The sequence below is a fragment of the Marmota flaviventris genome, chromosome 2 (assembly GCF_047511675.1).
Source record: "Marmota flaviventris isolate mMarFla1 chromosome 2, mMarFla1.hap1, whole genome shotgun sequence".
NCBI classification, from domain to species: Eukaryota; Metazoa; Chordata; class Mammalia; order Rodentia; family Sciuridae; genus Marmota; species Marmota flaviventris.
Genome location: NC_092499.1, coordinates 195,821,313 through 195,846,392, shown reverse-complemented (window position 1 = coordinate 195,846,392; position 25,080 = coordinate 195,821,313). Strand labels below are relative to the sequence as shown.

At 57.6% G+C, this 25,080-nt stretch overlaps 1 protein-coding gene across 1 annotated transcript; it reads right to left on the bottom strand.

The window, feature by feature from the left end:
• Positions 1-7,796: 7,796 nt before the first annotated feature.
• Kcng1 (potassium voltage-gated channel modifier subfamily G member 1) lies at positions 7,797-13,101 on the bottom strand. Its single transcript, XM_027946463.2, has 2 exons — positions 12,328-13,101; positions 7,797-8,567 (listed from the first exon to the last, which is right to left on the bottom strand). Exons 1-2 carry the CDS (start codon positions 13,099-13,101, stop codon positions 7,797-7,799), a joined length of 1,545 nt encoding a protein of 514 aa, XP_027802264.1.
• Positions 13,102-25,080: the final 11,979 nt, after the last annotated feature.

Below are 25,080 nucleotides of genomic sequence, written 5' to 3'. Positions count from 1 at the left end.
TGCTTTTCACCTTCCTGGCACCTGGTGGGGTGGGCATCAGTGTTCCTTTCCTACAGAGGAAGAGCCCGAAGTTCAGGGAGGCTCAGTGACTTGCTGCCAGGGCAGTGAGTTGTCGGGGAATCAAACCGCAGATTCTCTGGCTCCAAAGCCCAGGTGCCTCCTGTTTGTCCTGGAACGTGCAACACTCTCTGCGCCTTCTCCAGGTTGTCTTGCTCACGACAGCGCGTGCCTGTTCAGTGTGGTGCGAGAAGGGATTGAGGATCGACCCTTCTAAAGATAAATATCGTTAAGGGCTTCTGATAGGCCAAAAAGACAGACGCTGAAGTTCACAGGGCCCTTCCTGGACTTCTAGTTCAGGCACAAGTGTGCATCAGTCAGCAAAAATAGCAGAAACTCAGCCCCTACTCATTTAAGTGAAAAGATGATTTTTTTTTGATCACATGAATGAGAAGTCCAGGGAAGGGGACGATTTCAGGCAATGCTGGATCTAGGTGCTTTTTTCATTAGAACCTGGCTTTTCTCTCTCTGTCCCTTGAGTGTTTCCTCCATGTTAGCTCTATTTTCAGACTCCCATCTCCACACCACTTGAATTTATATCCTGAGAGAGAGGAAGGGTGATTTTGCTGATTGGTTCTATAAAAATCCCAGCATCCATTCCAAGGAAGGAATCCAGGGATGTGTCAGCTCTAAGACTTGGGCCTCTCTGTTCCTGTTCTACTACCCTCAGCCCTTGGCTTTTGTCCTTATGGTCACCTCATGGTCCAATAGGGATGTTAGAGATCCAGCAATCACATCTAGGTTCCAGTAACAACAAGAAGAGATGGGTCATTTTCTCCCTTTTAAAGGAGCCTTCTCGAAATCCCCTACAAGGCTTTGCTTACATCTTTCTGGTCAAAATGTACTCATCTTGTTGCATCTTGCTGCATAGGAGGCTGAGAAATCAGTCTGTGTTCAGGGCCTGGACAAAGCTGAGGCGTGGGTAAGGTGGGTGGTTGGTGGCCCCTGGATTTCTGTCCCCGTGGGCCAGCACGGATCCTGGAGCTGGGAAGCCTAGGGCGTTGGTGTTGTGCCCGGGTGGCCGGGTGGCTCCTCCTCTGTGACGTGGGTCTTGCGAACAGTGCTCGGATTGGAGGCTGGAAGCTGTGGCTGCACACCCCAGCTGCCTCTTGTGCCTCAGTTTCCCCACCCGTGACCTGGGGGTGGGAAGCCCAGCCCCGGCAAGGCCTGGCTGTGAGCAGAGGAGACCGGCTCGGAGCAGAGTGGCCACCTCTTCCTGGTTTTCCGGGCATGGCTTAGCTTAGCGCTGGATGCTACCTGGAGACCCCCGGGAGCCCTCCCGTGCTGGGCAGGTGGGTGGAGGTCACCCTAAAAGCAGTGACTGAACTCAGAGACGGCTGCCGTCTGCAGGGGACAGCCCCTGGTGGGCTCAGCAGCACGGCAGGCCTTGTGTCTTTCAGATCCGCCATCCTGGGTCACTATGCGTCCCCCGGGCTCCAGGGCCCCTCTTCTCAGCCTGGCCCCCGGGGCCGTGGCTGACGTGGGCTCAGGTGGGCTATTTGCTGAGGACGTGCTCAGCAGAAACCCGAGTGGAGCGGCCTGCTCAGGCCTCTCCCCACCAGCCAGCTGTGGGCCACCGTGTCACCCTGTCACCATGTCACCTCAGGCACCTCCGCTGCTGTGAGGACGAGGTGGCTGGGCAGGGCCACCAGGCAGGACGCCACAGCACCCTCTGCCCGGGTCCTCCCTTGGTGCCTGCAGGGCCATCAGGGGAAGGGCTCCTCCTCCAGGGGTCCCCAGCCCCCCAGGGAGCTCACCGGCCTGGACAGGGTCGTGCACCCTCCCCAGGGCTCCCTGGCAAAGGGCGCTGGGTTACCGCAGTTGGTGTCAACCCTGAGACCGGGCACCTTGAAACCTGGGCCAGCAGGGACCCTGTGGGTGGGGACGAAGAGGAGCAGCCTTCATCTGGCAACCAGCCTCTCCGTCCCCAAGCACCAGGCGTGTGCAGCAGTGCCTTGGAGCTCTGTGAGGGGACACTGGCCCTGCTCGGGAGCCCCCACTGCCCCAGCCCTGCCTGCGGTTCTGGACAATGCTGCCCAGGCCTCGGGTAGCAGGGGACTGAGGGGCACACCCCTGTCACTCCTGGCCACAGATCTTTGCTCATCTCCTTTCAGTGGGGGCTCCCAATCTGTCCCCTGAAGAGAGCAAAACACCCCCCAGCAACCCAGTGGGACAGGATTCAGTTCAGCGGGGGTGGGGCTGCTGGGAGCGGCTCCCAAGCAGAGCCCCCTCGTCCCTGTGACCGTCCCCAGTCCCCAGGTGCCTTGGGGGACTGTCCCTGCAGCTCAGTTGTCATGCCAATTGCAATAGACCCTTGAACTTCTAATCCTCTTCTGGGACAGTGCACAGCTGTCCCTGCAGCAGCCGTCTGGTCACCTGTTAGAAGGACTCATTTTTAAGAATGAGTCTGAGTACTTCCTTTTTGGATCCCAGGGACCTATCGTGACGGAGCCTAGGCCCAGAGCATAGTCCTGTCATTTTTTTTCTTTTTAAAGCAAGGAGAGTCGGTGGCTTAAATCTATTTCAGCAAAGTGAGCTGGTGTTTACAGGTCATCTGGGTAAACAGTCTGTACTTTTCTGAAAAGAAAATGGAAAAAAAGACCCAAACCCAAAGCTTCGGGCTGTTTTACGGCTGCAAGCGCCGCTCCACAGCACCCTTCCAGCCCTTCAACTTGGAATGGCAAGCTGTGGACGAGGCCAACCGCTCACGATGGAGGTTGTTTCCAAGCAGAAATTATTGGGTGACTTGGGGTGGGGGCTGGCTGCGCAGCACGACTGTGGTGTCAATATGGTGTGTGTGTGAGTGTGTGTGTGTGTGAGTGTGAGTGTGTGTGTGAGTGTGAATGTGAGTGTGTGTGTGTGAGTGTGTGAGTGTGAGTGTGAATGTGTGTGTGAGTGAGTGTGTGTGTGTGAGTGTGAGTGTGTGAGTGTGTGTGTGAGTGTGAGTGTGAGTGTGTGAGTGTGAGTGTGAGCGTGTGAGTGTGAATGTGAGCGTGTGAGTGTGTGTGTGAGTGTGAGTGTGAATGTGAGTGTGAGTGTGAATGTGAGTGTGTGAATGTGAGCGTGTGAGTGTGTGTGTGAGTGTGAGTGTGTGTGAGTGTGTGTGTGAGTGAGTGTGTGTGTGAGTGTGAATGTGAGTGTGTGAGTGTGTGTGTGAATGTGTGTGTGTGTGAGTGTGAGTGTGTGTTGCAGGGCTTGGTACAGAAGTGAGGGACTCACTGACCCATTTGTCCAGCAGATTTTCACTGAGCATCTACTACGTGCACGGTGCCGCGCTGGCACTGTGGTGGGGCACTGCGGGAGGGTCCCTGCCCACATGAAGCTGACCCTGAGTGGGGACAGAGATCATGTGTCACTGGGCAGCAGGGGTTTCAGAGAAGGGTGAAGACAGGTTGAGCTGCTCTTCAAGGACGGCAAGCCCAGCAGGTCAGGAGACGAGCTCCAGGGAGCGGGCAGCTAGCCACCGAGTTCCCAAGAGGGAGGGGACACACAGGGAGACACCAGGGTCAGTTAGCAGAGGGGAGGGGCTGGGGACCCGGCTAGGAGCCTTCACTGTGGAGGGCGTGGCGAGGGGGCCACCAGGCCGAGGACCCGCTGGCCTGGACAATCTCGGGGGCCTGGGCACAGGGATGGTCTCTAGCTTCTTGGTACCTGGCCCTGGGATGACCAGGGCAGCTGGACGGTGGCTTCATGGGTGATACAGGAGGTGGTGGGATGTGGCTCTGGATGGGGGGTTGGCATGTGACAGGCACACTCCAGGTGAGTCGTTTCCTGTGCCCTGGGAGGACAGTCCCTGTAGGGTCACCAAGGTCCCCCTCTCCAGGCTTCAGAATAGAGTGGACACAGACCGTTGCTGTTCTGGAGACTGGTCCCTCGGCGGGCGGCGGGGTGAACAGGCTGCGGGGGGGGGGGGGGGGGGGCGGGGCAGTGCTGGGGAGGACCTCCTGCCATGACCCGAGGGAGAGGACGGGCAGACCTGAGGGCCAGCCACAGTCACATCTCACCAACGAGGCCGGTCGGGGAGAGGGGAGGAAGGCCAGCGAGGCAAGGTGACCGTGTCGGGAGGAAGACTGTGTCTCTTCTCAGGGGGAAAACAGACGTGAGGCCATTTCAGCAAACGGTAAAGTGAGTAAAAATGATCTCTGCGTCCCCTGTCACCTGCCCGTGTGGGAACATTTTATTCCTTTTTTCACAAATTGCCAGCAGCTGTAGGGCAGTGGCGAGGCCAGCTCTGCTTTTGGGTTGTTTGCTTTGCCCCTGCTGCGACCTCAGGGCCTGGCTCCATCCCCGGTAGGGGTCCCAGCAGGGGACGATTCTCTGGCCCTGGCCCCCTCCAGTGCTGCTGGGATGCGGCTCTTGGCTCTGCTGTCCCCGCTGCTGCATTGCACCCCTCCCCCTCCTCCAGGTCCCCGTTAAATGTCACCTCTGGGCAAGTCCTTCCCTGACCCCACCGGCTCAGGAGGCTCTCCTCCACCTCCTGTGGCCCTGGTCACTCTCCGCCAGGTCACCCGAGTGCCCATCACAGATTGTTCCCTTCAACCACGTGCGCTCTCTCTCTCTCTCTCTCTCTCTTTCTCTCTCCCCATCACTGTTTGGTCCCCGCAGACAGGGGCCTAGCCCCAGAGGCTCGCTGCAGCAGGAGGGGTGCTGGGCCCATGCCGATGCCCTTGGTGGGGTGGCCATGGGCCTGCAGTGGCCGCGGGGTTAGGTGGTCAGCGGCACCCACGCTTCCTTGGAGACCTGTCCTCCTCGAGCAGAGCCGTCTTGCTAGGACGCACGATGGTTGCGGGGGTGGGGGGGAACCGGACGGACTGAGGCAGGTGAGGCCGAGGCAGGAAAGACGCAGACAGACCCTGTTTTCATTTAGAATCTCGTACTTTATTCATTGTGATCCAGGACACTGTTTGAATCCTTGGGGATAGTGCATTAAAATACCTCTCATCCTGATGGCTGAGTTTTCTGGCCGCCCCTTAAATTCTGTGCCAGAGGCAAGTGCCCGGCTGGCCCCACCCTGGTCCTGGTCCTGGTCAGAGGGAGCCTGGGACTCTGCACTGTCACCAGCCTTCCCGGTGGCCCAGCGCGGGTCTAGAGAAGGCCCAGCTAGGTCACAGATCAGAGATGACCACGTGACCCAGAAAATGGCGCCTGGGGTGCCGCTCTGCCCAGAGCAGAGATCTCTGCGCGGAGCCCAGAGCGTTCCTTGTCTGAGCCCCGGTCACGGGGAGGCCCCGGGAGAGGGGAGGGAACCCCGAACCCCGCCCTTCTCTGCTTCAGACTGACCTACAACGGGGCTGTGCACAGCTTCTCTAGGAAACATGGTCCCCTGCTAGAAACGGGCAGGAAAGCTTGAAGCTTCTCAACTGAACCCGAAGCAGCGGGCTAGGCTTCCTGAGTTCGCTTTCTCCTAATTAGGGTCCAGGGCCCAGGAGCCCACTTCACGGGAGGGTTGGGGCTGAGGGCCCGTCTGCCCGAGCTGAGGTCTGGAATGGCGGCTGATGCACACCTTGGCCTTGGTCATGAGGACAGAGCAGAATCTACAAGATGAGGTCAGAAATCCTGACCACTGTGACCCCAGTCTCTTCTCCAAACCCCCAGCTCTGGGCTCTTGGGGGACATGAGCCCTCCCTCCCAGCATTGCTCCCTTTAGGGCTCCCTCCTGCACCCATGCGCGTGTCCTCCTGGCTGCTGGCGCAGGGCTCCCTCTGATACCATCTGCTTGGCATTTCCAATGGCCTCTGTACCTCACTGGTACATTCAAGGGGGAAAAAGGTCATCCCATAAATCTGAGGTGCTATCCTGGGGATGGCAGCGGCTGATCATGGTGACATCCCCCGGGCCTGGGAAGGTAGAGCTAATTAGTTAAAAAACTTACTTTGCGACGTGAGTCACTGGAAGCAGGTGTCAGGAGAGCCATTAACGAGGCTCTCGTGACTCGGATGGTATTTCCACTCTGCCTCACCACGGGGGCACCGTGCTGAGATAGTGGGGCTCTGGGGGGTGGGAGAGAGGGAGGGAGGGAGGGAGAGAGAGAGGGAGAGAGAGAGGGAGCAGAGGAGAGACGGGGAAAGGCATGGAGAGAGACGCTCCGAGGAGCGACCTCCAACATTAAAAACAAGTGCTGGAACCAAGTGCCCCTCCGGGCTTTGGGCCTCTCCTCTGTTCCCTTCACTGTTACGACAAATGTGTACGAGCCCCGGTCAGCCCCCGCCTGCAGAGGCGCCAGGACCAGGCCGAGCCATGTTGCCGAGTCCCTGCCCGTTGGCAGTGACCAGCTCGTGCCGAGCCAGACCATGGCTGAGTAGCAGGACCAGGGGAGTGGGGGGCGCTGGCCTGGGTTCTGGGGACAGTCGGGTCAGGGAAGCCTCCCTGGGAGGTGGCAGGAAGGGCGCTCCTGTCAGCGGGGCCTGCAGGTTGAGGGCCGAGGGGACGGCTGGGTGTGTCTGAAGAGCAGACCCGAGAGGCCGGTGGAAAGAGCCACGCAGGAGGAAGTCGGGGAGGATCCCGAGAGGACAGGGCCAGGGGCCCAGGGCGCTGGCTTTATCCTTGTGCAATGGACAGTCGCCCGGGGCGTGGGCAGGGCGGCCTCACCACCAGGCTCGTTTCCCAAGTGTGCTTCCTGCTGCCGGGCTGGGGTGGGGACGGTGGCAGGGCCTCTGGCGTGTAGGATGGAGAAGAAGGTGATGCTGCGGTACCCGCGAGGGGGCAGTTTGGGAGTGTGACGTGGGTGTGAAGCTCCTTCCAGATGCCCATGAGGCGCCACGGCTCGGGTCCTGGAGCTGCGGGGAACCTTCTAGGCGGGCCTCGCGCCCTCTCTGTGTGCGTCATCTACACAACCTGAGCTCAGGGAGCCGTCTGGTTCAGGCGGGTGCTCTGGAGGGCTCTGGGGCCACACGAGGGCCTTTGGGGGCTTCAGTGTGCTTCTCAGGCTGCCCAGAGCCGTGGGCCACCAGCCCAAAACACCCACCCGCCTCATGTTTGTGAGGATCCAGGTGGCGTCAGGCATTTATTTTTCATGATACTAACACACACGAGGAGTGAAAAGACCACACTACGGGTTAGAGAGGGAATGAAGCCACTTCCCCTCTGGGGTCAGCAGGGCCAACGGGCCCCTGTGTGTCCTGTCAACTGCTAGGAGTGCCTCGGGGACTCTGTTTGAGAAACAGGCCTCAAGGGGAAAAGAGAGGAGGGGGAAGGAGGGAAAAGGGCAAAAAGGACCAGCCTGGGTCAGGAGAAGCAGAGGGCAGTGCCGGGACCACCGTGTCCCCAGGGGCCCTTGTCTCCTCCAACCCCACAGCTGAGCCACCCCGGCCAACGGCCCTTTTACTTCCGGTGCCCCTGTGGGCTTTGCTCCCTCTTTCAAGGGGAGCCTGGGGGGAGGCGTTCCTTTCTGTCACCGGTTCCCTGTCCCCCGGCACGCTCCGCACCGAGGACAGACGTGCTGCGGTTGCTTGTCCTCTCTTCCAGGCACCTTGGAAGCGGGTTTTGCTGGGCGTTATTTACATGGTGGGCAGGAAGAGCCGCCTCCCGGCAGGGGAACAGACTGGGGCAGCCGTGGCTGGACGCTGGGGCGTGAGCAGCTTCCCTCTCACTGTGGAGCAGAGGGCAGGGACCCTCTGCCACGTGGGGGATGTCCTTCTTGGGGCGGGTCCGGGCCATACTGATGTCTCTCTGGAGGCTTCTGCGGTGGATGGCTGGAGTGCGGAGGTGCGATGGCAGGCAGGGCAGGGTGTCCTCTGGGCTCAGTTGTTGTCTCTGGTGTCCGAGGAGGCACTTCCGAACAAGATGTCACTGTCCTGGGACATGCCGCTCAGCTGCGACTTGGTCTTGATGAGGAACTGGGCCCTGCGGAACATCACCCTCTCCTGCTCCTGCTTGAGCTCCAGGTAGGAGCGGGAGAAGGTGTGGAAGATGGACGTCACCGGGAAGGCCATGAGCAGGATGCCGCTGAGGATGCTGCTCAGCGCCACCACCTGGCCGGGGGTGCTCCTGGGCACCATGTCTCCGTAGCCCACAGTCGTCATGGTGATGACCGCCCACCAGTAGCAGGCGGGGATGCTGGTGAACTCGGGGCTGTCGGCCATCTCGTTCTCGATGACATAGAGGAGCGGGGCGAAGAGGGCGATGGCCACGCACAGGAAGAGCAGCAGCAGCCCGAACTCGCGGGTGCAGCGGCGGGCCGTGAGCCCCAGCGTCTGCAGCCCCAGCGAGTGGCGCGCCAGGCGCATCACGTACAGGATGCGCAGCGCCCGCAGCACGCGCAGCACCAGCCCCACCTTGTCCAGGTAGCTGTTGCTGGCGCCCGGCTTGCGGCGGCCCGAGGCCGCGCCGTCCACCAGCAGCGTGACGTAGTAGGGCAGGATGGCCACCAGGTCGATGAGTGTCAGCGGGCTGCGCAGGAAGGCGAACTTGCTGGGCGCCTGGATGAACCGCAAGAGGAACTCGAGGGAGAACCAGCCCACGCACACCGACTCCACGATGAAGACGTTGCGGCACATCTGGGAGCACTGGCCCTGGGGAGAGCCAGGGGTCAGCCCCCGCCGGGGAGGGCCGGAGCTCTGCCCTGCACTTGGTGGGCACCCACCTGCTTCTCTGCGTGCTCTGGCCTGGGCCTCTCTAGCTCTGTTCCTACCCAGGCCTCTCTCTCCTCAGCCCTGACCCCTGGCTCTCTGCCAGCGGTCTCTCTTGTCCCTTACCGCTTGGTGCCTCGACTCTTTGTGTCTTTGGAAATCTCTTTGGCTCTTGAGATAAAGCAGTGTCAGAAGCAGACGGCTGCTCTCTGTCCACAGCCTTATGGCCCAGCCTCCGCCCTCCCTCACCGGGACAGCTGCAGTCACTCCTCCCTGGGCTCTCCCATCCCTGCAGGTACCCAGGGGGCGCCTGAGAACATGAGTTGGGTCCCTGTCCCTCCTCTGCAGGGCACCTTCATGGCTCAGAGGAACAGCGAGAGTCCTCGCGGAGCCCACGGCTGCCTCTCCATCTCCTCCTGACTCCCCGCTCTGTCCTCCCTCCCCACACCTGCTGCACCTCCCAGGCCCCCTGCTGGCTCCCCTAACACCTGGGTCCCCCCTCCAGCTGGCCTGTGACTTCTTTCCTCCTTCCCAGAACACCTGCTCTCTCTCCTCCAGGCTGTGTCCCAGCTGTCACCTCCTCTGGAGACCTTCTGTGATCCCGTCTAGGCAGCTCCCCTTTTCCTGCATCCAGTCCCCTCACTCTGTCCCTTTGGTTGACAGTGCTCAAAACCTTCTCATAGGCTTTCTAAGTTGCTTATTTATATGTGTCTTGCCTGCCAGCATACCCCACCCCCACCCCACCCCCCACTTCCCACCCCCCCACTTCCCACCCCCCCACTCCCCCCCACCCCACTGGGCAGGGCCATTTATACACGCTGCTCACTGCCTGGACCCAGTGCCTAGACAGGTCAGCATACAGCAGGTGTTTAATACATGGTGATTACAGGAAAGAACAGAAGAAGCTTGGGCTGGAGTTCAGACAGTGGTGGAATCCCTCAGCCATCAGGGCCCAGGCAGGCGCAGGAAGTGGGCTGGGCCCACTGCAGAGCCCCTTTCTCTTCCCCAGGGGGGTCAGGCTCAGGCTGCCTCCCTGAAGCTCTCAAGAGAAGCTGGGAATCTGCAGTTTTATGTGACATCTGGGGATGGCTGTTGCTGACTTCAGTGTGGTGACAGCACAATACAGAAAACTACTTCATGGGCCATAGTAACACAAAGGCCATCAGCTTAGGCCCCGGTCTGCAATATAACTGGACAGCAGACCGTCCTCGGAAGACTGGGCTCCTTCTGCAAAGGGGCCTTTGGCAGAGAGGAAAGGTGTGAGTGTCTCTGTCCAGTGACTCTGTGTGGGTCCTTGGCCATGCCAGGGTCTCCAAGTCTGGCTGTTAGTTTTCTCTGCCTGGAGACGGGAGCCATATTTGGCCTTCAGGTCTCGGTCCTCTGAGGCCTTCCTGGAGCACACCCCCTCTGATAGCCCCAGCACAGAGCCCCTAGCAAGTGCCTCACACTTATGGGTCACGGGGGTTAGTGGGAGGCCTTGTGCTGGCCACCCTACCCTCCCTGCAGAGCCTGCATACAGAGGGCCCCCGAAATGAAATTGGAGAACAGCATTTTCTCTGAATCATGAAAAAAAAAAGCCAGAAATTATTTTTAAAAATTCAATATCAGAAGTTGAATAAAGCAGTGGCTTTATTTCTATTTTCCTGTTAAAACTGGTATCAAAGTTGTTGGAACTGGGTTCCAACAGGGATAGGTTTCTCGTGGTGAGCCCCCTGCCTCTGGCAGGTGTGTGTAAATCCTTATTCACTACCTCTGGCTCACTTGTGCACCAGGCACCATTCCAATCACTCCACGTAGGCTCGCTCACGGAGTCCTGGCAACACTACCAGGTAGGCCTATTCATACCCCCCGTGGACAGGTGAAGAAACTGAGGCACAGAGAGGTCTAGTAACCTGCCTACACTTGCACAGCTAGAGTGTAAAAATGGGACTCAAATTCAGGCCTTCTGGCTCTAGCACTGTCTTTTCTGTCCCTGCTCCCTATGCTTATCAAAAGTTAATTTTGAAAGAAAGAAAAAACTTAATTTTGGCTGGGCCTGGTGGCACGAGCCTGTAATCCTAGTTACTCATGAGGTTGAGGCAGAAGGATTGCAAGGCTCAGCAATGTAACAAGACTGTCTCAAAATAAAAAAAGGCTTGGAGATATAGCTCAGTATTGGAGCACCCTGAGTTCAATCCGCAGTACAGGAATACAAAAAGAAAAGGTAATTTTTTGGTATGATGCTATTTTCTTAATACCCTTTAAAAATTCAATATATTGAAAAATACATATATTTTCAAGTGTATTTGAAAAACTTCAAAGTGCAACAACCTTCCATGTGTTGTAAACGCAACAGCTATTGCTACTTTCTCCACAGTCTCTGTATGTGGGAAAATCTTCTCAGGGAGAGAACTTCTGATGTTGTTAGAGACTGCATGTAAGACACTTAGCACATGCAGGGTATGCAGTCAGCGCTCGGTAAATGCCAGCTGGCATATTTATGTTCAATTCACACCATCAGACCTATTTCTCAAATACCTATACATTTTGTGCCTGTCTGAGACCTTCTGGTCTCAGAACCTCCACGTATAGGGAAGGGATGACAAGTCAAAGGCCCACGGGTCCCAGGCACAAGGAGCCTGACTGGAGAGGACGTCCCCTGGGAACTCCACCAAGAGCTGCCCTAATGAACCCCAGGCCAGGGCGCCTGACCTTCCCATTTCCATTGTATTTTGCGGTGCTAAGGGTCAGACCCAGGGCCTTGCACAGGCTAGACAAGTGCACTACCACTGAGCCATGTTCCCAACCCCTGACCTTATAATTTTTAGAAGTTAAGAGTGCACATCGTTATTTGGAAAACATGTTACTTTTGAATGGTGGCTGCCGAGTGAAATTGTTCAGAAATCTTGCAGGCCAATCACAGCTTCTCTGGGGTTCTCCTGGGTCCCAGGCTGCCGTGTGGTTGCACATGTAAGAACACAGACTGTGGCTCAATCAACCTGGGCTTGGCAGCCTGCTGGGCCTGCCTCCGTGTCCTCCTCTGCCAAGTGGGAGTGAGGACACTTCCCCCACAGGGTTACTGGAGGATCTGCAGAGAAGATCAGATGTAGGCGGAGCCACCGTCCCACTGCGGCTCCTGTGCTGCTCTGTCTCTGGGAGCCTTAGAATGGCACGCACCGTGGTGTGATGTCATGTAAATACACGCATTCTCCTATTTAACACAAAGACACCCTCACCATCTGGGGACATGCATAGACACATATGCCTAACAATAAAAATTATTTTTAAGACCCAGAAAATGTGTCTGGGCTACTGCTATGCCAAGGAATTAGGAAGGCTGAGAAAGGACTCAGTTGGTGAGGTGAGTTTTGATGAAACACATGATGTGCTTGGCAGGGACGTCACCACAACACCTGTGGATTTGCTCACTCAGACATTCAACCACAGTGGCCGGTTCCTCATCTGTGCTGCACAGGGTTCTAGACACTGTGGGATGGGGGAGGGGGACACAGCAGGGACCAGGGTAGTCATGGCCGCTGGCCCTGGCTGGTATTAACAGGGAGGGCAAGCAGCTCCACGCACACACACACCGTGCAAGTGGCAGGATGTCAGGAGGGACTGGGGATGCTGGGAGGAGGGACAGTGGACTGCAGGGGGCAGAGTGGCCCAGGACACAGCTCTGCCTCCAGTCCTCCACCCCCTCCCTCGCCCTGGCCAGTCTTACCTGCTCCTCCTCCTCCCTCAGGCTGGGCAAGGTGCTGACGGAGAGGTTGACCGCGGTGACGGTGACAAACAGCACCGACAGGCAGGCGAACACCTTGCCGGGCAGCCCCGAGTGGGGCCTCTCCACCATGTCGCGCAGTCTCCGCATGCAGCGGCCCAGGCGGCCCTCGGCCCTGGCGGGGCCCTCGCTGTCGCGGCCCTCGCTGTCCAGCGGGTCCTCCTCGTCCTCCTGCTCCACCATCTCGGCGAACTCCTCGATCTTCTGCAGGTAGCGGCGGCGGCAGCAGCCGTCGAGGTGGTCCTCGGCGATGCCCCAGTACAGCAGCTCCTCCTGGAAGGAGAGCGCGCACATCTCCCGCAGCAGCCGCAGCTTGCCCGCCCGCAGGAAGGTGAGGATGGTGCCGAAGGCCCCCGGGTTACGGTCGAAGAAGAACTCGTTGCAGGTCACGTCGTAGTCGTCGCACACGTTGAGGATGTCGTCGAAGTTGGTGCAGGCCTTGAGCTGGCCCAGCCGCGTCAGCGGGAACTCGTCCAGCGTGGTCCAGGGCAGCGAGTACTTGATGCCGCCCACGTTGATGATGATCCGGCGGCGGCGGTCCCCCGCGGGGCTGCCCGGGCAGGGGCCATCCTGCGGCCGCAGCCGCTGGGCGCGCCGGTAGAACACGCCCTTGAGGGACTGGCTCTGCGGGAAGAAGGCCGGGTGGAAGGAGGCGTCCGAGGTGCAGCTCAGGGCGCTGTAGTCGTAATCAGAATTGTCTCCCGGGAGCAGGGTCATTTTGGGCCTTCACATCCCTCTAGGGCCTGGGGGGAGAAGGGAGGAGAGACCCTTGGTGACCCCCAGTGCGTCTGAGCCCCGCTTCATGGAGGGGGCGGGACTGAAAGCCCAGCCCTGAGCACAGGCAGAAGCACTAAGGGCAGTGGGATGGGCGGAGGACGGGAACTCTGGGAGGTACCAGGGCTGATGAGGACCTGGGAGTGGGGTCCTAGGATGTCCTTCCCAGGGGAGACACCAGAGTGCTGTCTCACCTCTTAAGGACACAGTAAGAAGTCAGTCTGCAACTCGGAAGAGGGTCCTCACCAGAATCCCCTTTGCTGGCACCTCCTTCTTGGACTTCCAGCCTCCAGAACTGTGACAAATAAATGCTTGTAGCTCCAGCGCCCAGCTGACGATACTTTGTTATTAAGATGTTCACTTAATAGTGAAAATAGCAACATTATCACTCAGCATCTCCTGACTACAGTTTTTCCATATCCATCTCATGAATGCCTTAGAAAGGTACAGAGTGCACGCCTGGAATCCCAGCGGCTGGGGAGGCTGAGGCAGGAAGATCTCGAGTTCAAAGCCAGCCTCAGTGAAAGTGAAGTGCTAAGTAACTCAGTGAGACCCTGTCTCTAAATAAAATGCAAAATAAGGCTGGGGATGTGGCTCAGTGTTCCAGTGCTCCTGAGTTCAATTGTAGAGTGACACTGTGTCCCTTAGGGCTTAGGAACCCTGACACCCAGCAGCAGTGCACAGGATCAGAGGTGGTCCCCAACCCTAGGAGCTGACCTCCTAGTGGATGGTTGGGCCAAACCTGTGCTGTTATTTACTCAACACTTTATTTTAAACTAACCCAGTTTTTTTTTTTTTTTTTTTTTTTTTTTGTGTGTGTGTGTGTGTGTGTGTGTGTGGGGTGGTATTTAGCTTGGAAAGGCAGTTTAGTACAGACCTGAGGTTCTCAACTAGGGCCCGCTCTGTCCCCAGGGGACAAGTGCCAATGCCTGGAGGCATTTTTGACTGTCAAAACTGGGGAATGCTAATGATGTCCTATAGGTAGAGGCCAGGGATGCTGTTAAATGTAGGACCATGAGAGCCCCTACAACAGGGAATTACCTAGTCCCAAGTATCCAAAATGCGGAGGAGGAAAAGCTCAGGTGAATGGGTCAAAAACAGGTTTCTGGAGCCACTCAGCTGGGAAAGGGACTCAAACTTGATGTTTCCATTTCCTCATCTGTGAAAAGGGCACAACCATGTGAGCCACCCCAGTCGTGTGTGCAGAGGATTAAGTGAGCCATATACACATGGGCCCTTGGTGCACACAGAGCGGGCACCTGATAACAACTGTCACCCTTGTTGTTGGTATTTATGTCACAGTAACTCCTGTATTGTTTCCATAGATGGGAAACAGTATCACCTGCCGAAAGTCAGAGGTGAGAGACAAGACACACTTAGTAACCAAGACAGGGCCATGTTTGTTTATGTGACAGCAAATGCCACTTCGAGGATGGCCTGGTGGCCTGCCAGCCATGCCTGCTCCTCCAGTGAAATCTCCTGTCCCCGCCCTTTGCCATGGTGAATTGGTCTCCATGGCACCACCCAGTTTTGGAATCATCCATGTACCAGCCTGGCTCCCTCCCTGGGGGAAGGAGAAGGCCTAATTCATCTTGAGTCCCTGTGCCTAGCAGGGTAGGAGCTCAGAGAAGGGGAGGCTGCCTAACTCTATTTCCAGCCAATGAGGCCAACAGCTTGAGGGTCCTTCGGGGAAACTGAGGTCAGAATATCAGCTGGCCCGGACTCCTTCCTTCTCGGCCCTCAAAGCTAAGGGCGGCACTACTACATTGAAGTTGCTTATTCATCACCAGCTCTGGGGCTGAGTTTGGTTCATGAATATTTTGCTTGGCTTGGAGAAGTTTCTGAAAATTGAGAAATTTCATATAAAAAAAATCCTTGTTCTTGGCATCTCTCGATGTCAAGACTATCTGGCAAGGCTTGGCCCAGATCCCCACTGAGGAGTGGCAGGGCAAGCAGGCTCCGATCTACCTCAGTCTTCACTCCTCCTCATCGTCTTCCTGACACCCACTCTACCTCACTTGTGTGTTTTCCTTCCTGGCCCTGTGGACATCTGAGTTTGAGACCCTGAGGTCACCCGATAGGCTTCTCCAGAATTAAACGGATGCATAGAAAAAGTAGTAAGAACCTAACGCTTGGTTTTAGAAGCCCCATTCCCCACCCAGCCCAATCCCCAGGGGAAGCAAGTGCACACGCTCGAAGGGTGTGCAGGACCAGGGTTTTCACAGGAGCCCAAGGTGGGGGTGGGTGCCCCCGGGAGGGCCCCTTCCCAGCAGCCACTGCTTCATAAGGCATATCCCGGCTCTCATCTTGGGGGAGAGCTGGTTTCACAGCCTGGGTTTGGTTTGCAATACTTCCTGGGTTTAGAGTGGGGAGCATGGGAACCCAGCTCCTCTGGCAGAGCCTGCCGGGCTCCCCGGGGGCGTGGGAAGAATCCCTCTCAGGCACTTCACTCAGCGATATTGCTTTTTAGCTTTATCGCTGCCACTGAAGACAAGAGAGAAAATGACATTCTGTTTGGCAAGAATGGTGATGGAAGCAAAGGACCTTCTTCTTGCCCAGCCCGAGGGCTCCTGCTGTGGAGCCCAGCTTGCAGCCGCCCTTCTCTCCAGGAACTTCTCCCTCTTCTCTGCGGCTGGAGGCTGGCACAGGCTCCCCCAAGGCTCCCCCGAGAGCCACTCCTCACCTCTCCCCCTCAGGCCCCTCCTTCCGTTAGAGCTGAGCTGGGTTTCCAGTGCAGACCTGTCCCAGCCAGCTTGGGAGCAGAGGAGGGCTACTCTGCAGAGGGCAGTAGTGCTGTGTCGCATCCCCCCAAGCCAGAGGCCCAGGAGGGCCAGAGGCTGGGATTTGCTGAATGGGGGATGGGCACATTTCTCTCTGGCTGTGGGTCTTGCCTGTACCCCACCCATTGAGAGTGGGAGAGAATCTCTAGACTCTAGAGTCAAGTTCATCAATCAAACAGGCCCCGCAGCCTGAGCTGGGCAATAATGCTGCTTTCACCCAGCCTGATGCCCTCCCAAGACACGACATCTGTCCTTTCTCCTTTGCTGGCTCTAGATCCTGGTGGGGGAGCTCTGGGGAGGGGCTGCGGAGGTGGGGATGAGAAGTCCCATGGGAGATGTCATCCACTCGTTCCTGAGCATCCCAAGTGTTGGACGCTGGGCTGTGTCTGCAGACACTGCAGAGAGCAAGACAGACCCTACCCCCGTCCTCATGGACTTCTTGTTCTGGGGGAACACAGTCTCCAAGGACATATGCCAAGGACTTCCAGCTGCAGTGAGGGCCGTGACGGAACAGAGCCAGGTGACAGGTGGAGAGCCACCACGGGGTGTAGGCAATGTTAGCTGGAGGGTCAGCAAGGGCTTCTGGAGGAGGGGACGTGGGGCAAAGCCTCATGCAGGGGGAGGAGTAGCTCCTTCCCCCACCTGAGGGTGGCCTTGGACGATCAGAGACCAAAGAGAAGGCTGAGGGGCTGGGCACAGGGCGGGATGGGAATGAGGGCGGCAAAACGTGGAGGTGGGCGGGTGCCAGGTAGAGGAGAGCTGAGGCCACTGTGCGGGGCTGGGAGACCGGGCTGAGGAGGCAGAGGCCACTCTGGGAAGAGGCTGCCGAGGCTGGAGCAGTGGAGGGGACTGAGGAGCTGGATGGGTAAGGGATGGAGGTGGAGGAAGAGCTGGCAGGACTCCCTGAGGCAGAGAAAAACAACGCAGGTGATCCAGGCAGTGCCATGTACCGAGGTGACAGGTAGGTGGCGCTGTGACAAGCATGCTCCAGAGGCAGCATCTCACAGCATCCTGGCTGAGGGATGATGGACAGGGAGGACTTCGGGGAAGGAGAGGGTAGGGAAACGGCCTCCTGTGCGACAGTCCAGACTCCAAAAGCTGATCTGACCAGAGTGTGTGTCAGCTGACAGGGACCAGGTCACAGAGCTGTGGTGAAGGCCAGAGGCAGGAGCCTGGCCTGTGCCCAGCACCCAGAGCCAGCTGAAGCTGCACCCGTATCAGGCCCATGAGGTCAGTACAGCCAGACACCGCAGGGGGGTGTGGCAGGTACACAATGTCCTCCAGATGTTCACATCCTGCTCCTGATTCCTGAAGTCCCTAATTCACTAATTTCGGGGTCAGTGAACATATACAGAGAATTTGCCCCACTGTCCAGTAGGGAGGGATGAAGAGCACAGAGGGAATTGGGGCTGGGGAGAAGAGGACGCTGAGGTCAGGAGATCATCTTGGGTTATCTGAGTGGGCTCATGTGACAACAGGGTCCTTCTGTATGGAAGAAGCAGGCAGGAGAGAGTGTCAGAAGGACATGGTATGAGATGGCTGGACAGCCAGATGGAGGGGCCAGGAGCCAAGGAATGTGTGGCCACTACAGGCTGGGACAGGCAAGGCCAGGATCCCCCAGAGCCTCCAGGGAGGGCACAGCCTTGTCAACTCCCGAGCTGAGCTCAGCCAGACCCTCTGTGATCCTCTGGCCTCTGACCTGTAAGGTCATCAATTTTGTCTTTCTTCAGTTTGTGGCAATAGAAGCAGACTACAGGGAGGGCTGAGATAAAGCCCTCCTCCCCTGGGGAGAAGCTGCTGACTACTGTAATTGGGGATGCAAAAGAGCCCAGTGGCTTTGAAATCAGGAGACCTGGGTTCAAGGGCAGGTGTGCTGACTTTGGCAAGGTAAGCTTCACCTGAGATTTGGTCTCCTCATCTGTAAAATGGGGATATGAAAAGCTCCTTGAATCATGGTGAGGACAAAAGCAGGTGACATGTTTGGCCCAATGGCTGACACACAGTGAGTCCTCAAAGGATGCCTGCTGTATAATTATTAGCTATGGGGAGAGACTGTCATCCACCCTCACCCACCAGCCAAAGGTGTCTCCTGTGGCCTGATGCCCTGGGATATGAAGCCAGAATCATCCGCTCCAGAATCCATGGCCGGGGGAAGTGCAGCCTGGTGCAGTCCTTTGGGAAAGCACTGAGTGGTACCGAGGGGAATGAAGGAGGCTGTTACCCTGTGACCCAGGATCCCACTCCCAGTTTTGTTCCCAGACCGAAACCTGCACTGTGGCCAATGATGTTGGTGATAAATTATTTGCACTCTAATCTTTGACTCAGCAGTTTGCTTCCGTGAAATCAGATCTAAGAGAGCAACAAAGTACAAGAATGTGGTTCTGTGTTGCCTGTGGCACTAGGAGGTTCCCAATGTCCGTCCCTAGGAAGGGGATAAGAGGGTCACAGCAGACCCAGACTGCAGAATCCTGCAGGGTGCTCAGGAGGCAGAGGCAATGAATGAGATGGAGGTTTCGCAACATATTTAGGTCTTAAAAACATGGAAGCCAGTGGAGAGAGAAACAGAAGTTCACAGCACTATGCTATTTATGTAAATGAATGCACACACATTACATATTTTGCGAAGACTCAAGCACATTTGAGGATCCCTGTCAACCACACGGAGGGTGCCCGGAAGGGCAGGGGAAGGGGATGAACCTGGGGTTTGGAACAAGGAGAAAAATGAGTGAAGCAGGACAGGGTGGCCAGGCCAAGGAGGAAGAGATGGGGACAGACAGGCAGCCCCCACAACTTGGGGTGAACTGGGTTCAAACACAAAAATGAGAAGCAGGAAATTTACCAAGCCCCCAGCTTCTGGAATGCCCTGGGGTCTTTCTTAGACCTCCTCAGTCAGCATGCCCGAAGGGGAGGCCCAGGAAGTGGCATTTTTGTTAGCGGTTTCAATTGCACTAAAGTTCCCTCAGAAGACAGCCTGGAGGTCCGGGGCTGCAGGGGCTGAGGCTGCTCTGGACTGGGAGGAGCACCTGCCCCCTGCACCCCTGCCCAGCTGCTCAATCCCCTGGGAGTTCTGGAAGGCTCTTTGGGTTTGCTAGAAACTTCAGCACTGGGGTCACCTTGACCAAATTCTCCTCCCAGAGGCCAGAGATCCACCGGCAGGCACTCCCTATGCCATTTCCTGTCCTTCTTGGAAGAATGATGGGCTCACAAGCTGCGGTGGAGGCGGGGCACACATTGCCGAAGACGAATGATCACTGAAAGCATAAGGCGTTCTGAGAGGCAGTCCCCCAGGAGCTCCGCACACGACTGAGGGCCCAGTGCCTGGGGGGTGGGTTTGGGTCGGGGGAACAGCATGGAACAGAGGTAGCCATGGCTGCTGCTCCCTGAGCCAGCCACCCACTCCCAGGGGCACTGGCCCCTTGGAGCCTTTTCCCTCCCTACAGAGTGAGGCTGGGTGCCCCCTTGCAGGGCTGTGAGGAGGGTCTGGTGAATGCAGCTTTGCTCAGGGATGAGCGGCAGCACCTGACCTCCCATCTCATGGCCACCTTCCACAAGGACAGGTGCTGAGCCCACCTGCTGCAGCCCTCTTGGGTCTCTCTCCATGGCTTCCAGACCCGCTGGCCTCTCTGGCCTCTGCTCTTTTGTCATGCTCATCCTTTCCAGGGAGTTCTCGGCCCCTCTTCTGAGTGCCAGCGCCACGCGGAGAGTGCCACACGCACAGTGCCATCCACAGCAGCACGGGCCTCCCTTGGCTGCACCCGCAGGGCCAGGCACTGTGTTGGGAGACTTAATTGCACGAATCCCTGACTTTTCCTAAAGGGGAGATTTTATCACGAATGCTCCCATTTTTCAGATGAGGAAATGGAGGTGATAAGTGACGAACCTAGAGCTGAACTCCAAGCCAGTCTTTGTTTTGGTGTTACTGAGACTGGAATCCAGGGCCTCGTGCACACTAGGCAAGCACTCTATCACGGAGCTTTGGCCCCAGCCCTTCTTAAAATTTTTACTGTGAGGGTGTCTCTGATTTGCCCAGACTGGTCTGGAACATGTGATCCTCCTGCCTCTGCCTCCCAAGTAGCTGGAATCACAATCCTGCACCACTGTGCCTGGCCTGGCCTGTAGTCTTCTGTGTTCTCAGACTACTGGCTTCTCATGGGAATGGAGGGGTGGTGTCTCCGCCACCTTCAGCAAGCCTGGGACAGGGTGCCTCTATTTCTATGGATGAGCTTTTGGAAAGTCTGTAGAGATGGGAAAACGCAGGCCATTGCTTGTGACTGGGCAAACGTCTTCATCCCTATTTTGTGTTTGCATTAGGGCAGAGCAGGCGACCGGCAGAATCTCTGCATGTGTCCACTCTGGACTGCCATTTTGGCTTCTGGAAAGAAGAGAGCGGGGCAGAGATGGCGTGCTGCAGGCCATGGGCCAATGAACGCAGGCGGCCTCTCCGCGCTGGGCAAGGCCAGCTTGGCTGCTCCTCTGAGGACTCTCTGTTTTCCGCCCACTGAGGACCATTTTGGACTTCTGACCTCCCCAAACTACAAGATGCTGAATCTGTGATGCTTGAAGCCACTAGGTTTGTGCCAACCCATAACCCGGGAACACACCCCTGAGGTGGCTTTCCTAAAGAAGATTCCCGCCCTCAGCTCCTGGGGTCTCACTCTCTCCCTCTCACTCCAGCTTCTGAACCTGCACCTTTCCCTAATTCTGGGAGGGTCGTAGGGACCCCTTCAGTCTCTCCCCCCGCTGCTCTTCCCCGCTCCCCGTGTGTGCTGCTGCCAGCGCAGCTCCATCTGTTAGGATTAGGGCTCCTGGCTGGGCTGACTCAGAGGTGGGTCATGCTACATTCATCCCCAATTAAACCATTAATCAAAACAGATCCAGCCCGAGCTTGGCCCCGTCCTGGCATGTCGGACCTCCGAGAGACGCCATGCTGCATGGGGATTATTTCTCAGCCACCTGCTGTTCATCCTTGTCACAATCCAAGCATCTCAGGCCTTGCTTCCTCTGAGCTGGGGTCCCCATCCCTGGGGAGATTATGTGCTGGGAACCGGGCTCTTCTCTCAATCCCTCACTTGCCTCCAGAGCAAAAAAAGTGCCAGAGTCTCCCATTAAAAACCCAGGCTGCCTCTGGAGCAGCCGGGCTCTGCTGCTGGCAGAATAACACCACACACACGTCTGTTTTCTACCGGGATGTGTTGGGGGCCCGTGTAAGAACACCTTTTCTATTTGTGTCTTTGCAGCGGGAAATTTGGGTAGAGAGGCCTGAGCAAAGGAGCAGACTTGGGGACCTTGGGACATCAGGTAGGGAGACACCTGCTTGCATGATTCCTCAGGGGAGTTGCAGGTGTGAGACAAAAGTCACCACAGGGCAGGGGACAATCGTAGGCATAAGTCACATCCTATCTGTAGCAAATGCACTTCATGTGCTGATTTTGTTCATCAAGTACAATCTGCTAGATAATAAAAATGGCCAACAGTGATTGAGTGCTTGCTGACAGATCTTGCCTCTGGCTTCTTATTAATTCTGTTTAGAGGGGCTTATCAGCCGCCATTTTCCACCCGAGGGCTCCATTTCTGGGTTTAATGAATCAACCAAGACTGGATTCTCAAATTCCCTACACCTCTGGCAACCAGAATAATAACTCTATCAAATATGAGGAAAGGGGTGGAAAGAAGGGACACCCTGGTCAAGACACTGAACAGGGGGTCCTGGGGCTGAAGTCCCAGATCTGGTGTGAGTCACTAACCTCCTGTATTCAGGACACATCTCTGCTCTTTTGTTCCCTGGGGCAGCTCTTACCTCTGGCCAGAGCCCAGCTGTGTGTGAGGTTCAAAGTGGCTCCTGGACCTGCCACCACCAGGCTCCAGGGTGCCCACAGCCTGGCTTCCCAAGCCTTAGGAGAAGAATCAAGGTTTTCTGTTTCCAGCGCTCGCACAGCTCCCTGTGGGTTTGGAGTGTGTCCCTGGGTAGGCATCTTTCCACTGGAACGGGCTGGCTCAGAGCATGACGGATAAGACGAATCCCCAGAGATAATAGCTCACCTGACTTACACACACCTTCCCTCCCTTTCCACTCTGCAGGTACCTTTGTAAAGCACCAAAAAAATCAGAAGTCAGAAGACACAGGCAGAGGCTCTGGTCCTACAGAAACAGGACATGTCCTGGCCACGAGCCCCAATCCCCAGCAGTGCCAATCTTAAATTCGAGGCGATGGTGGTGAGGCTCCCCATAGTGACTGTGTGGGGGTATCAAGTACACCCTAGGGGAAAACCTTGCTCAGATTCATAAGGCAGGAGCTCCTCCCTCCTATCACCCCCACCCCAGAGCTCAGGGTGTCAGCAAAGTGGATGTCTATGTGTCTGTCTCCCTCTTGCCATCCACCTGAGTGACTCTGGACCCTTTAAGTGCTTAAGAATAGCAAGTACTTAAGAAGATGCCTGCTGAATACACAGCTTGACCAACAAACCCCACTGGTGGCCGCCTGCATTTACCATGAGCTACATGAGCCCAGCATTTCCCACCCCTGAACCCCATCATCACCCCCCCCCCCTTAAGGAGCTTTTCAAAGACTTTTTCTTCTTTTCCAAGAACCCACTGGACGCCACCCCCATTCCCCCACCCCCATTGAGAATGAATGCATTTGATGAACCCCATTTCTACCTGTAAACATGGGCTGCTGCAGCTGGTCACCCAGCAGGTGACTTCCCTTCTACTCTTAGCTGCAGGAAGGCTGCTCCCACCTATCCTTTCCCCACGCCGTCCCTCTCCATTCTCTCCTCAGCACAGGATCTCAGTACGTGTTTACTGACTGACTGAACCAATGTTGTGCTCTTGGCATGGTGGCTGCCCACAATAATGGCTCAGCCAATCTTTGAACAATCTTTGAACACTCCCTGATGGAATGAATGAACTCCACCTTCCCCAATCCTGCAGGCTGAGCCCCTCTCCAGTATGGAGCTCCAGAGGCTGAGGAGACCTTCCCTATCCCACATTCTCGGGCTTCCTGTGAACTATCTCGCTATCCTCAGCACCCAGCACACAGTAGGCGCTCAATAATCGCTCATTGAGCTCATTAATGAATGAATCAATAAGGCCCACCGGTGAGGGTGCTCCATTCGGTGCTTATAGATGGAGTGAATGAAGCAGCGACAGACGCCCCCCTCCATCCCAACTCTCCCACTTCCCGGGATCGGGCGAGGCTGCAAGAAACCTCTGTCTCAGGATGAGCGCCCCCACCCCACGCCGGGTCACGCTGGCGAAGAACGTCCCGCACTTTGCATCCGGGGGACCCCTGGGTTGCAGCCGGAGCTGGACCCCCACCGCAGCCGTGGCGAAGCGCGCTCCACGCCGCCGCCCGTGGCAGCTCGCTGGCCCTCGGTCGCCCCAGCCTCCCTCCCGGCCGGTTTCGAGGCCCCCGCAGGAGAGTGTGGGGCCACCACCACGTGCAGCGCCCCCAAGCCGCAGCGTGGCGGAGCGGGGTCCTGCCCGCAGCGCCGCAGCGTCCGGCGAGGCTGCAGCGCGCAAAGTTCCCACCTCAAGTTCCCGTCGCGGCGTCCCCGCCTTGGAGTTGGCCGGGTCACGGCTGCCGTCCCCGGTGCCAGCGGGCTCGGGACGAGGATGCGAAAGGGGGCTGGAGGCCGCCGGGGGCGCCCGCTCTGCCTCCCGGAGCCGCGGCCAAACTTCGGCCCCGGGGCCCGGCTCGACTCCTGCTCTCGGACCCAGGGCCACCCCGCCTCCGCCTCCTGGTCCCCGCCGGGCTCCGAGTGCGCCGGGAGCGCGGCGCTGCGGCCGCCGAGGGAGGGAGCGGGGCAGGAGGCGGGACGAGGGAGGGGACTGCGCGCGGGGCGGGGAGAGTGGGCGGGCGGCAGGAGCTAGGCGCCCGGCCTCGCCCCGCTGCTGGGACGGAGGCAGCGCGACGGCCGCACCGCGCGGCCGGGCGCCCAGATCGCCGCCGCTGCCTCCGATCGGGGGCCTGACGCTCTTGCGGGGGTCGCGCGCTGTGTGGCACGTTCCCGCCTGGCCCGGGACGGCGCGTGCTGTGTCCCCCGCCACCGCTGTCCCCTTTCCCTTGCTGCTTCACGCATCCCCTCCCTGCCGGCCTTCAGCTTTTAAGGCCCCGAATTCCGCTTCTTGGAGGCTGCACGCGCCAGGCTGCTCGGCAACCTCCTGGGGTCGCGCGCCACGTCACGTGCTTTCCCAGGCGGTTCAAGGGCACCAGTGGCACAGGGTCTCTTGCACCGCTGCCCTGGGGTCTGCGCGTGCCACGTACTTGAAGCCTTGGCCTCAGGCTGCCCTGGGGCCCGCATTTCGGACGCGCTTCCACATCCTGGCGCCCCAGGCTCCAAATCTGCCTTTCTCTGGAGGTCCTGGGGCACCACTGTCCTTGGGCTCCTTGCTCCCCTGTCCCGGTGTCCATCAGTACCATGGTTCTGGAGCCGCACACTCTGCGATCTACGCAAGCTTCTACTTGGGAGCCACGGGCTCCATATCCTGTGCCGTTTCCTCGGTTGCCCTTGGATCTCTCCTGTCTTTGCATCCCTTTGCATGCGCTTCACCGCATCCTCTTAGTGATGGCATGTGTCATGCCAGGTTCCTTTTCCTTTAGGTCTTACTTGCCCCTGAGAGACCCATATGATGCAGCCGGCACTCCCAGCCCTGCACGGGTGCCTGGACAGGGACCTGGAGTTTTGGGGTCCTGCACAGGCACAGGAATTTGTAGGAGTGCACACAGTCGCTGGGGTTGGGTTGAAGGGCTCTGTCCGAGGAGAGTGTGCTTTCTTAGAGCCAGCTTTTAGGATCCCTTATGTAGCACTTTCCTCATTTTCTTTCTGTCTTTACCACCAGAGAACCCAGAAAGGAGTGCACAACGCACGTTGGAGAGTTGGGGGTGACTGCTCTTTCTGGGGCTTCCCTTAGAGGAGGAGGGTTGGCATTAGCCCTACACAGTAAGCTTTGGCTGCACGCTCACTCAGCCAACCTTGGCTTCCGCGCTGCTCAGCAATGGTTGGGGGAACTCAGGACAGTCTATGGGATGGATGTGTTCTGTGGCCTAGAGACAGCCAGTCAGGACAGGGGAGGAGTTGGCCCGAGAACCCGCCTTCCACTGGGGAAGAGGCAAGAGTTGGGAATGTTGAAGCTGTTCAGT